Here is a 12,101-nt window from a genome sequence, read left to right as displayed (position 1 = left end):
GATTCAGGCACACGTCTTCTTTGATTTCTTAGCTCTCCAACAAGGTAGAAAGGTACACACAAGCAAGAACTAGTCCTGTACTTTTCCTGTCTCTCCAGTGCTAGAAATGCCAGGCTCAAAGCAGGTGCTCAATAAATACTTGAATGGGTTTGATTAGACTCGCAATAAATAAAAAAATTAATAAGGACATATGTGAGATGGTACATTTGAAGAAAAACAGAAAACTTTATAATTAATGAGTTTAAAAATAAGTATTAGTAAGACTGAAAAAATACTCAGATGACTTAATAGACCACAGGATGTCCATAGATCAGCAACAATGTTTTGCTTTAGATCTCGAAGCAAAGGATCTTTAAAGGCATCATTAAACTTGTAGCTTGTAGAAACCATGAGGCGGTTCACTCTTTTTAATGTGACTCATTCTTGAAGTGATGTGCTCAATTAATAAATTCTTCAGCTAAAGGAAAAAATTGAGTAGTTGGGGAGAGTTAAGAATCAAAACTCTCATGCATTCCTGTGGGAATATAAAATAATGCAGCCACTTTGGGAAACAGCCTCACAGACCTTCAAAAAATTAAACATAGAGTTAGCATATGACTCAGAAAATCCACTCCTAGGAATACACCCAAGGGAATTGAAAACACATATCCATACAAAAACTTGTACATAAATGTTCATAGCAGCATTCTTTATGCTAGTCAATGGATAATCATGATAAATAATGGATAAAAAAAACATGTGATATAGCCAAACAGTGGAATATTATTTGGCCATATATTATATTATTATTATATTATTTGGCCAATATTATTTGGCCAGTAATGAAGTACTGATCATGCTATATTATGGATGAACCCACCTTGAAAACATGATAATGAAAGAAGCCAGATATAGACGGTCACATATCCTATAATTTAACTTATACGAGATGTCTAGAATCGGCAAATCTATAGAGACAGAAAGTGGATTAGAGATTGCCAAGGGCTAAGAGGAAATGGGAAGTGACTGTTGGCGGGTACAGAATTTTGGAATTAAATAGTGGTGATGGTCGCACAATTCTGTAAATATACTAAAAATCACTAAATTATATACTTTAAAAAGGTAAATTTTATGGTATGTAAATTATATTTCAATAAAGTTTTTTTGTTTTTCTTAAGTAAAGGGAAAAAAACAAGAGGAACATGAGGAGGGGAAATCTGGGCAGCAGGACCCCCCACCCCCAAAGAATGTTAAAAATGTTAAAAAATTAGGAGACAAGAAAGCAATTTTACTAAAGGCTGCCTTTTAATCAAAAGGAATGATGGCTAGCTGGAGAGAAAAAGACATAGACTATAAATACAGCCTGAGGGATTTAGTTTAGATACAAGGTTTTCCTATCAATAGAAGCTGGAAGATTTTCACATCTCTCTTTTTGGTGGACTTAAATAGTGCTTAGAATAGGTTTTATGTGTGCATGACAATTTGTAGGAGCCCTTTCTGAAATGGGAGAGGAATGAATTAGATGACCTTTCATGGTCTTTGCTCTTTTACTCTCTCTCTCTGAACACTTTGAACGCTAAGCACTCAATATAACACACTGCCTCCAGCGCATTTAGTCTCAGAGAAAGAAGAGAGGAGATACTTCTGTTTCTTGAAAAGTTTTATTTTGTTTCTATATTAAGTCATAAACACACAGTTCCCTTAAGACTGTAAAAGTCTTCTCTAAACAATTAAATTTTATTTAAAAAAAAACAAACAAAAACAACTTGAAGCTGCACTGGCAACCTGTCATTTCAATCGTTTGTGTAAAGCAAGCAAATTCAGGCTATGTATAACTACCTCTACACATGTTATTAATATGAATACATATTATGCACTTGGCCTGGCTAAAAATTTTGAAACCTCCATAAGCCTTTGAATTCAATGTTATTTGAAAAAGAAAATATCATCCTCCCCCGTATTTTCTCAGGGTGGAACTCTCTTTTCTAAGTCCTCCCATGACCTCCCAATGCTCCTTACTTTAGGTGAAAACAGGTACCTGCTTTGGGTCCACTCAGCTTAGGCTTCCTCACTCTCTGCCTGGGACCCAAGTTCCCATGAAAATAAAACAAAGAGAAGAACACGATTAGAGCAAGCAAGCCTCTTCTTGGCCCTGTCACCAGCTTCAGATCAGATCCTTTTTAGTCTTTGTTGTCCAGTCAGGTCAGATAGCGCTTCATTTTATGGCAAAGTTTATGTTTCATGTCAGTATTGATGCTCTCGGTTTCACCATCACACACTGTCAACGATATTCATTCACAGAGTAAACAGAGAAATTTAAACCTTCTTATTTTTGGTCAGTAATATAAATCTCCGTTTCCAATATCCTCAAGTGTTTTTAACAACAGCATGCTTACTGAATAATAGATTGTGGCCTCAGGAGAAGACATTGTTGAAACTTGATTTGTTGTGAATATTGACTAAGGAGAATCCTAGCCAACACAGGAAGCACTTCACCTTCTCAGGAGGGGATCCCGCTGGGGCTATATGCTAAGCAAGGGCATGGTCAAACTGCCCTTTCTCCAGGCCTTCGAGTCCATCCGCCCAGGTGGAGGTTGGCATGCTCCGATACGGGTCCAGAAGAATCCGGAAGCACCTGACGATGAGGATGCCCAAGAAAATAAACAACAAAATCACAAAAACGAATGTGGTTTTCTGCTCCAAGGACATGCTAGAATCTGACAACGTGTTCCCAAGGGGCACTAGGGGTGAAGGGGCGGGCTGTCCTCCATCCATCGTCCAGGGAAGCCAGAACACAGGATCCCCCAGTTTCCTTTTCTTCCATTATCAGTTTGCTGACCTCATGGTGGCTGCACCTTGAAAAGGCTGAGTTATCTGCCGAAAGAAGAAGAAGGAAAGGAAATAACTAACAAAGAGCAGCTTTATTTCTAGGTTCACAGTCATGTTTTTCAGAGAGAAGAATGAATCTCTAAACTTTTTCACCGGAGAGGCCTAATTCTGTATAATTATGGGGAAGAATATTTTACTCTTGCATGAAATTACCACACGGTCCTCAGAGCAATCACCTGGGGCCAAGAGGGAAGGGCAGAGAAGGAAACCAGCGTACAGAAAATGAGAAACGTTCAAGGTAATGTTGACCTCAGGGTGTGTTTACCAACTTGACACCCAAACCCAGCTTCCCCTGCCAAGTCTCTTCTAGATTTCTTCCAATAACCTTACTCTCACATCATTCCTATAATGATACCGTTGATTGAACACCAGCTATGTGTCAGAACTGTGGCTAAACACAACATACATTAGCCACCATATTATAAGCTCCACGAAAGCAGAGACCTCTATAGCCCCAGTTGGAGAAAACTGAAGCAAGTAAAGGTGCTTACTATAGAAACTTTCAGGGAGGATAGGGTTCTCGGCTCTAGCCCCTGGCCTCCATTTTCCTGCTAAATGAGTATGGGACCTTGAAGAAGTCGCCAAACTGTAAAAATGGAAGTAGAAATGCCTGCGTATCTCACATTGCTATAATGAGAATGAATGTCTGTGAAAACTCTGAAAAGTTTACAAAGCGAAACAAAGTCTTGCTTCACTTAAGACATGACTAAGGGAGCTGTGATGCTTCTCCCTTGCTTTCTCTTGCCTGAGCCAAGAGAGAAGAAGGTGTTTCAGACCATCAAACTCCTGCTGCTTTTTCTTTTTTTTCTGCAGGAAATAAAAACCAGCTTCAATACTTGAAGCACCTAGATAACTAAGCTAAGGAAAAGAAATTGATTGACTGCATTTTTTAAAAACCTTACAGTGGCTCCCTACTGTTTAAGACCATTTGGTGGAGAGAAAGAGAAGGAAAAAGATGACTTATCACTATTTCCATTTACTGGTGGAAAAAATGAAGGCGTATGGATATTATTGTTTGTCTTTAAAGGCAAATTGAAGTATCCACAAAGGCATCAAAAGCTTCAGATAGAGAACTAAACCTATTTAAATCGAATTTTGTAAAGAAGAGCATCTATATTACACATTAATATATAGGAAAATCATATAATATTTATTTATGAGTCTAAAAGAAATAACATAGCAGAGTAGTCAGGTATGGAAATTAACATGGATGAAAAAAATTATGATCTATGAAAATGAGCACCCAAATAAAAATAGAAATTATGACCTAATGCATTAACACAATATTTCTTCCATTGACTTATAATTATTGCATTGAAGTATAGCATTAGTAATCATAATACAGTTTGCAACTATGGTGACACTTCAAAGTTTATAAAATCACAGTTTTAAAAACAGTTTATAAAAAGAATGATAAGCAGCATCTGGGAAGACAGAGTTACCAGTTTGAGGGGAAAGAATATTTAAAAACATCCATGACTGAATGTTTTTAAAGGCTGGAGTAGTTGCAATGGAATCATTTATGATTCATTTTTATTTTGAAGTAAGATTGGCATAAAATTTGACTGTATTAAAAAAGAAAAAAAAAGAAAAAAACAAGCCCCTTAGGAATATAGATAGATGTTCATGGTTTGGCTTTGGTTTTGGTTTGCTTGGGTGTTAAGTCTAGATAGGTGACTAGTGCTGAGGGGAAGAGGCAGGAAAAGGGTGACCAGAGCTCCCAATGCAGCTCTCATTATTGCTTCCTACTAGGGCCATCTGTGCCCACCCAAAATATGCAAACTGGACTTAATCATACGAAAAATGAAATTCTCCAAAGGCCGGGTCAAAAGAAAGCTGTGTGGTGATAGAGGAATGGATGCCTTAGCCATTCCTGCGGTGTTTCCTCTTGTCTCTTCATGTCCTACTGAGGATCTCCACATGTCAGTCTCTGCCCTCCCGCTGGCTTACTTGAATCCCATTCTACGTCCATTTTCTCTCCAGCCCACCGGAAGCCAGAGTCCTTTTCTTTTTCTGTTCTCAATGTAGCTGACAAAGGTATGCAGTTTCAGAAAGTTATTTAAGAAAATGCTACAGAACCCAAAAAGGAAAAGTGAAGATCATTAACTGTGTAAATGTACAACATAAAGATTTCTGCATTTTGGAGTTCAGTGAAAAGAGTGAAGAATTGGATATAGGACACTGAGCCTGCGACAGTTACTCTCTAACTGCAAGCTGGCTGACTAGTATAGCAATACCTTCTTCAGTCCCGCCTTTCCCAGCTCTAGTCTCCACTTGGTAAGAGCCATGGGGACACCCAGGAGCAGCCCACCCCAGCTTTGTCCTTTGTACAAGGAAAATGCCAGGTCCTTTTCTCCTAGCTCATCACTTCATACTTCCTAAGCTTCTCCCATAACTCAGGTTTTAGAGCTGGTACACCATTACTGGGGGACTTCAGTGATGGGCACCCATTCCAAGAAGCCCCAGCAAATAACCTAGTCATCTGATTCAGATTACAATGATTTAAAAATCAGTTTTAATTTGCAGTTTTACCACTCTGTGCTGATTAAATGGCAGGTGCAAGGATATGGATAACTCTCTTTGCAGCCTGATTACGTGTTTTGAAAACTCTACAGCTCTGTATAAGTTGTAAGCCTCTCCCCTCCCAGCATACTGTGGTACCCAAGTTCCTATTAAAATAACTTTATTTGGTCAAATCATTAAAGGCTATTAAATTGCAATATTTTACCAAGGAAAGTGACACATGAACACATTAGTAGGGATTTATCTATGAAACTATTCCTCCTTGAAGAAGGAGGAAATATGATAGATAGAAACGGGGTTGAAGAAAGATCTTGCTGGGAGTGGCAGATGCTAGGGACAATGTGAGTGGAGCAGACATGGGATGCTACGAGCAGATGACCCAGCAGGAGAGTCTTGAGAAGGGATGGGGGATGCTCAGTAGAGATGATAAGATCAGGAGGTGGTTATAAATGGACATAGAGACACAGAGATCCAAAAAGAAATGCCAACTCTTGCACAATTTCTTCTAGGACTGTTTTTTTGTTTTTGTTTTCAAACCTGCAATCAGCTAATCAATACTTTATAAATTTGGAAAGCTCAACAGCATGTTGAAGTTCAAGGAAACACCAGATATAATAAGATGCAGAAAAAGAACTAAATGTAATCACTGAACTACCACAGTACAAAAATATTCAAAAACATGTACATTTTAAAAATGTCTGTCTTAGAGTAAAATGTCCCTTTTTGGTATAAAAGAAGATTCTTAGAAAATGTTCACAATTGCATTTAGCAGGATAATGAAATATTTCTTTTAGATGAGTAGTGAAATCTGGGCAAGGAAATTATTTTAGGTTTTGACACAACCATCATCATAAGTGTTAATAACAACAAAAGCAGTTATTTTAAGTATAAGAAGGACCACAGTTACTCACGGCAGTTTTTAATCCTGACAGGCTTCCCCCATCACGCAGCACAGCTGTGTCTTCCCCTTGCCAGGTCCGTTTGTGTGTGCTCAGGAAATAGTCTAATTTTAATACCGGACCAAGGAAACTTTAATTAAAAGATGCCATTTAAAAAAATCCTATAATACATCTCTTTTCTCGAGTCAAGCTCCCTGGACTCTGATAGTCACAAAATGTAAAACACCCTGAATTACTTATGAAGCAATATGGGAACAGTCCGTTTTAGCCACAGTCATTCTCACTATTAGGCCCTCGCTTCAGAGTAATTTGCAAAGAGGCCTTCTCTTTCTTTCCCCATACTTCCTACATACTGCATCAACATTCATCTTTCGAAGTTCAGATTTTACCACGCCTCCCCTCAGAAAACCTTTCTACTCTAATATCCTGGACCCTAACCCACCCATTAACCCCCTTAGGGACCTGATACCCCTGTTTTCTGGACCACAAATTAGGTCATATTCTGACAATGGAATTTTTCTTAGACATTGATTTATTTTCATAATAAGTTTTAAAAGGGACAAACATTAAATCGTATTTGGCTTCAAGGAAAATGACCAACGTATTGATAGGAACATGCTGACATGCAATTGAGTCTGCGGACACCTGAGGAGGAGTCCTCACTGGGCCGGCTCGTCAGCTTCCCCCAACACCTGCTGTTCTGTGAGCACCGCCAGGTTTCCCACCTCCACGCTTAGCTCACGATGCTGTCCTACTCACCCTATTCCCACCTGTAGATTTCTCTTCTTCCCTCAGGATCCTCACCAAATACCCCCTCCTCGGTGGGACCTACATCTGTCCCTTCACCAAAGGGAATGGGTGCTTCTCACTCTGTCTCCAGGAGCACTTCACCTGTAATTCTGTGGCAGCACTGACTACAGCATAAGTCTCCATGGGCTCCTTCTCCTTGACATTGTTAAATAACAAGCTCCTTGTGGAATGCCTTGGTGTTCTAGGATCATTGCCTCTTTCACTAGAGGTTGAAACAAACCTCTAGCCCCAAGGAACTGAATTCAAACTTCAGGGTGCCCGCTAATAGAGACAGAGGCTAAAAAAAAGCACGTGTCATCCAGCTGAACTGGGATGTCAGGCCATTGTATTTGAAATAAATCTTGCTTCAAAGAATCACACATAGTCTGAGTCACAAAGACACTTTAATAGTCACAGATTTCATTATTTAAAAAGCAGTTATTTGGCTCTTTAATTTTTCCTTGGCCTCAATGCTGATGGGTAGGGTCTGAAATATAAGTTTCCCCTCTATTTAAGGGGGTCAACCCTTTCTTACCTAATCTGCTTTTTTTTTTTTTTTTGGTAGAGAAGGGCAGGCATTTAAAATACCCTAAATCCAAATGTCTTACATGGAAATTATAAATGTCAACATGTACCCTTCTCAAGCTTGTATCCTTCCTTTAGACATTGCATTTCATTAGTGTCTCATTCTACAATATCACAGTAAGAAAAAATATTTTATCTGAAGACAATATATCTTAAAGCAATGACATGTCTCTTTTCTCATTTTCTTGAGTACAGAGCAATTGGCGTGGCACACAGCTTTTTGATTCTGCCATCTCACTTTTGTGGTCATCACCTCTACTGCCCACCCTCCTGCCATGGTAACAGCTGCCTGCATTAGAGACAGTACACATACAAGTCCTGCGTGCTCCATAGTGAGCGGTCAACAGAGGGTCAACAGAGAGATGATGATGATTGAGTGTTTTCTCTTACTCCATTTTTATGCAAAATAAGACTTCTTTCTAATTTCTGTTAGGCAAAGAAGCGCAATGAAGGAATGGTGATTACAAGTAAACTGCCCAAAATTGGAGAGAAAAAAAAAGTCAGTTACCAAAAGTGCATTCCCCTAAGGGTGCTGGGTTGCAAGTTTCTCTCTGGCATGTGGGAATGAGTAGACAGCCGTCACTGCGCTGCTAACAGCATGCAGGGTACACTTAAGCAATGCTGTCTGTATTTTAAGTACTCCTAAACCACATAATTGCCGGACCTCATCTTTAAAACTTCTAGGCCAGAAACCTAGTTCTGTGACTTGACATGTTTTTCAAAGGTAGGTAAAAAGACAGCACACCCATTGAGCGTGAACACTCACAGGCTTGTCCAGTTTTTATTTGCATGTGACGGACAAGACACTTTGTCCTACAAAAAACATCCTGTGTACCTTATTTATATTTATCCAGCAGACTAGTGAGTCCAATCCGTAGACTGCAACAGAAAAGGAATTGGCTAGGTAAGCACGACTGGATTTGCAAAAACTGGCAGAGACAAACTCACTCAAAGTGCAGCACTGCTCTGCCATAGTTCCGAAGCTGACTGTTGAAATGTTAACGGAGCTTTCATGTGTATCCTGAGACTGAAGCTAAATAGAATTATTCTCTGCTTTCTGAATGAGCTAAAGGAAGCCTCCGTGCATTGCTGTTTGTGTAACTGGAGTCTCTGGAGGTCCACTCTCCCCACCCACCCACCCAGACATGTAAACATCTCAGTCAACCCTATTATACACCTCCCGTCCCCCAATTGTGTACCCTCCACAAAAGCCATCTCATCATCTAAGTAATCAAATCACTCCATAAGCAAAAGTTATTTACCTAGGAATCTTCTAGAAATTCTGTGAATGAGCCCCATGAACAGCAACTGGCATTCCAGGATGTACACACAAAGATGCAAAAGGTTTCCTATAAATTCAAAGAATCTATGACCGTCTAGGTGACCAGCTAAGAACTTCAGGTAAAGATGCCCTAGTTCTTTCTAGGTGCTTCATGCATTTTAACCATTGTTCTCCCCCTTTTTTTTTTGGCAGGGGCAGGGGAGGACACTAACATAAATACACGGCAATTTTCATAGTTTTCTTTTCCAAACACAGCCCTCCTGTTCCAACACAATAGCCCTGACGCTTTAGAATTCACAGGACTGCTAAGAGTAAGTACTATTTTATACACTCAAACGATAGACCCGAGGTTACTACAAAGCCCATAAAACAATGATTTTAAGGACATGTGAACGTGGTCAGCTACAAATGTCAACAGGCAATTTGAAAACTGTTGCCAGCCCACACTGCTGCACTGGGAGGTCAGTTCCCTCTGGCCGTCTCTGCAAAGTCAGTTTGCAGACAGTCTTCTTGGTTTTGGGGGTGGACCCTGCCATTCCCGTTCTCCCATGCTTGTTAGCTCTTAGTCAGCCGGAGGCCCTTCTCTTCAGACTGAACCCTAACCTCAGTTTTACTTCTTTCCTATTTTCCTCTTCTTCCTAACATCTGCTTAAAGAGTTTTAAACGGACTGGCTGCAGCCTAGCTGAGAAAAATACCACCTAATCTCAGTCAGTAACTGGGCATATCAAACGGCACCATTAGCAAACTGCAACTTTTCATTTCAAACAACAAACGTTACTAGTCTATCTACTTTTCTTTCTCTCTTTGTGTGTGTGTTTCCTAGTGCAAAATAGTGCTTACTGACACTTCAAAAGGCTAAGGCTGCACCCTGCTCATCACCCACGGACACCAGGGATAGTCAGAGCTAGCATTATGAGTTGTTAAGTTGTGATCCTTTGTAAACAAATTAAAACATCCCTATTACATTTTGGAAGGCTGGATGTTTTAGGTGAATGGAAAAAAATACTGCATGGTCAAATAGCTGTCAAGAATAATTTACTGCAGTTTAGCAAAGAAATAAAAGCCTGTTTTATACCACTCTTTTATCCAGTATCAGTAGCATTATAAACTTAAGCATGCTTTAAAAATAAAGGCATCATTACATTTCACCCCCCTCCATTAACTTTACCTAGCAACTGTTTAATTAGATTTTATCTGACAGCTACATGTAAATTCAGAACTTGGACCCAAAAGGCATCTATGCGATTACTGCTCATGCATAAATTGTAAAGTTAGAGAAAAGCATTCAATTAGCCTGTCGCTGACAACAGTTTTGGTCAAGTACCTGGATCTGGCTGAACCAACACTTCATCCACTTCCTGGTGGAACAGTTACAGGTAGTTACAAGCTTCTTTCGTTTCCATTCTTCCCGACCAGGCTGTGTTACAGCAGTACACAGTGGTTGCTAGCTGCAAGCAGCTGATGGCACACCCCAGATCTAAAGCTGTTCTTTCAGGCTCAGAAACTTCCCATTAAAATCCTCGAGTTAAAGGAGCATCGTCTTTCTGTGTGAGGCATCATTAGTGGCCAATACAGCTGCTTCTTTGAGGCAAGCCATGATTTCAGTTCTGCCTCAGCAACTCTTCAGAGGATTCTGCTTCAGTGAGTAGAGGCAGTATCCTAGCAGTGTGTCTGAAATCATCTTCAAGAAAGCATTAACATTCAAAAGGAGTACAGGGAAAAACATCACAGGGCATTCCCATACCTTTTCAAAACCAAAGCCATAAATCTACCAGTGTTCTGCTCTTGCCTATTGATTGTTGACACGGTCCATCTTTGGGCATGTCAATTAGCACGCTGCAGCCACCAGCCTCCATATTGATCATGGTTTGTGACCTTCAGGCCAACTTAGTTAATGGGAAGACTTCTAGGGAAGGACATCAACTTAGCATTTGGGAGATGATAAAAAAAAAAAAGAAAAAACTAGACTCCTTCTCCTGAAGAAAATGAAATTGACCTTTCAGAAAAGCAGCAATTATGGGAGACGAAGAGAAAGAAAATATTAAAAAAGAACAAAATCCTATTTTCACCACCTGTTTGGTAATTTGCTAGGCTGTATGTTGCCTGTCCTGTGTCTCCTCTGGCCAGCCTGCATAAGTGTTACCTTAGCAGGTGCCCCCACCCCATACACACCATCTGAGACCACTTGATGAATAAACATAGAACTTTGTTGAGAGAAAGTTGTTCTAATTCTATAGATAGTCGTTACACGGCACAATACTTAAACTATTTTCCTTGGAGAGAGTGCCCAAGTAAATTTGGAAAATATTTTAGGATAAAATTTATCTTTTTTAAAAAAAAGTGGTTCTCTGGAAAGAATTCAGCCTAATCCTTCAGATGGAACATCCTTGTTTTTTGGCAACTCACCACTTTCTTTGTTGAAGTGGAAGCATAGTTAGCAACAACACCCACCCACCAAATGATGGGGTGCATGATATTTAAAGCTAACTCTGACTGTTCCTGTCAGCTATGCTGTCTCTTCAGCTCTTGTGAGAACCCGGCCGTTACCCAGTAGCTCTTGGGAACCAGAACACAGCTCATTTTCTAAGAGGAAAACCTCCCATGCTAGCAGCAGAAAACAATCCTGGATAGGCCTCAGACCCAAGAAAATTCAAATGCTAAATGTTAGGCTTCCATGTTGGGATCAAATGCTTGACATCAGACCCTAACCTAACAAAAACAGGAAGGTTTTCTCTCCATATGTTTTCTGGATTTTTAACCAAATTTCCTTTCCAGTTCATTTTACTTACTGTATTTTCACACAGACTCACACACACTCACTCACAAAACAATGGGACAAATAAAATCCAACAGAGCAGTCTCGTTCGATACTGACTGGTATCCTTGGTGCTTTTCAGCTGACGGTGTTAGTAGACAGAGTGCCCTGTCTCCAAAACGCCAAGAGTGTGGTTCAGGGAGAATTCTGACCCCCGCCCTCCCTTATATCCTTATCATGCCATGTGGTAAGAAAGTACTCTAGTGAGAAACAACTGACCCCGCCCAGGAGGCCTCCTCAGATATTGTTTTAGCCTATATCCTCGGAGAGGTGGAAGGGAACATGAGAGGCCATGGTTGCCGCTAGTTGCACGGCTGGCTGAAACCAGCGCAGAGATGA

The 12,101-nt window shown here is 40.1% G+C and overlaps 1 protein-coding gene across 2 annotated transcripts; it reads right to left on the bottom strand.

Annotated features, from left to right (window-relative positions):
* Positions 1-1,626: 1,626 nt before the first annotated feature.
* Positions 1,627-11,205, bottom strand: CTXN3 (cortexin 3). 2 transcript variants are annotated; one of them, XM_019732376.3, is made up of 3 exons: positions 10,272-11,205; positions 6,303-6,394; positions 1,627-2,853 (listed from the first exon to the last, which is right to left on the bottom strand). In XM_019732376.3, the coding sequence occupies exon 3, from the start codon at positions 2,752-2,754 to the stop codon at positions 2,509-2,511; it is 246 nt and encodes an 81-aa protein (XP_019587935.1). In that variant the 5' UTR covers positions 2,755-2,853; positions 6,303-6,394; positions 10,272-11,205; the 3' UTR covers positions 1,627-2,508. The 2 variants fall into 2 exon arrangements, with proteins under 2 accessions (XP_019587935.1, XP_019587936.1); XM_019732377.3 differs by lacking the exon at positions 6,303-6,394.
* Positions 11,206-12,101: the final 896 nt, after the last annotated feature.

Source organism: Rhinolophus sinicus, chromosome 3, assembly GCF_057876585.1.
Source record: "Rhinolophus sinicus isolate RSI-liver-muscle chromosome 3, RSI-T2T, whole genome shotgun sequence".
In the NCBI taxonomy this organism is placed as follows: domain Eukaryota; kingdom Metazoa; phylum Chordata; class Mammalia; order Chiroptera; family Rhinolophidae; genus Rhinolophus; species Rhinolophus sinicus.
This window is presented reverse-complemented; position numbering and strand designations above follow the sequence as displayed.

Excerpts from the sequence above, each read along its gene's own strand:
- CTXN3 (XM_019732376.3), bottom strand. The coding sequence starts at position 2,754 with ATGGATGGAGGACAGCCCGCCCCTTCACCCCTAGTGCCCCTTGGGAAC.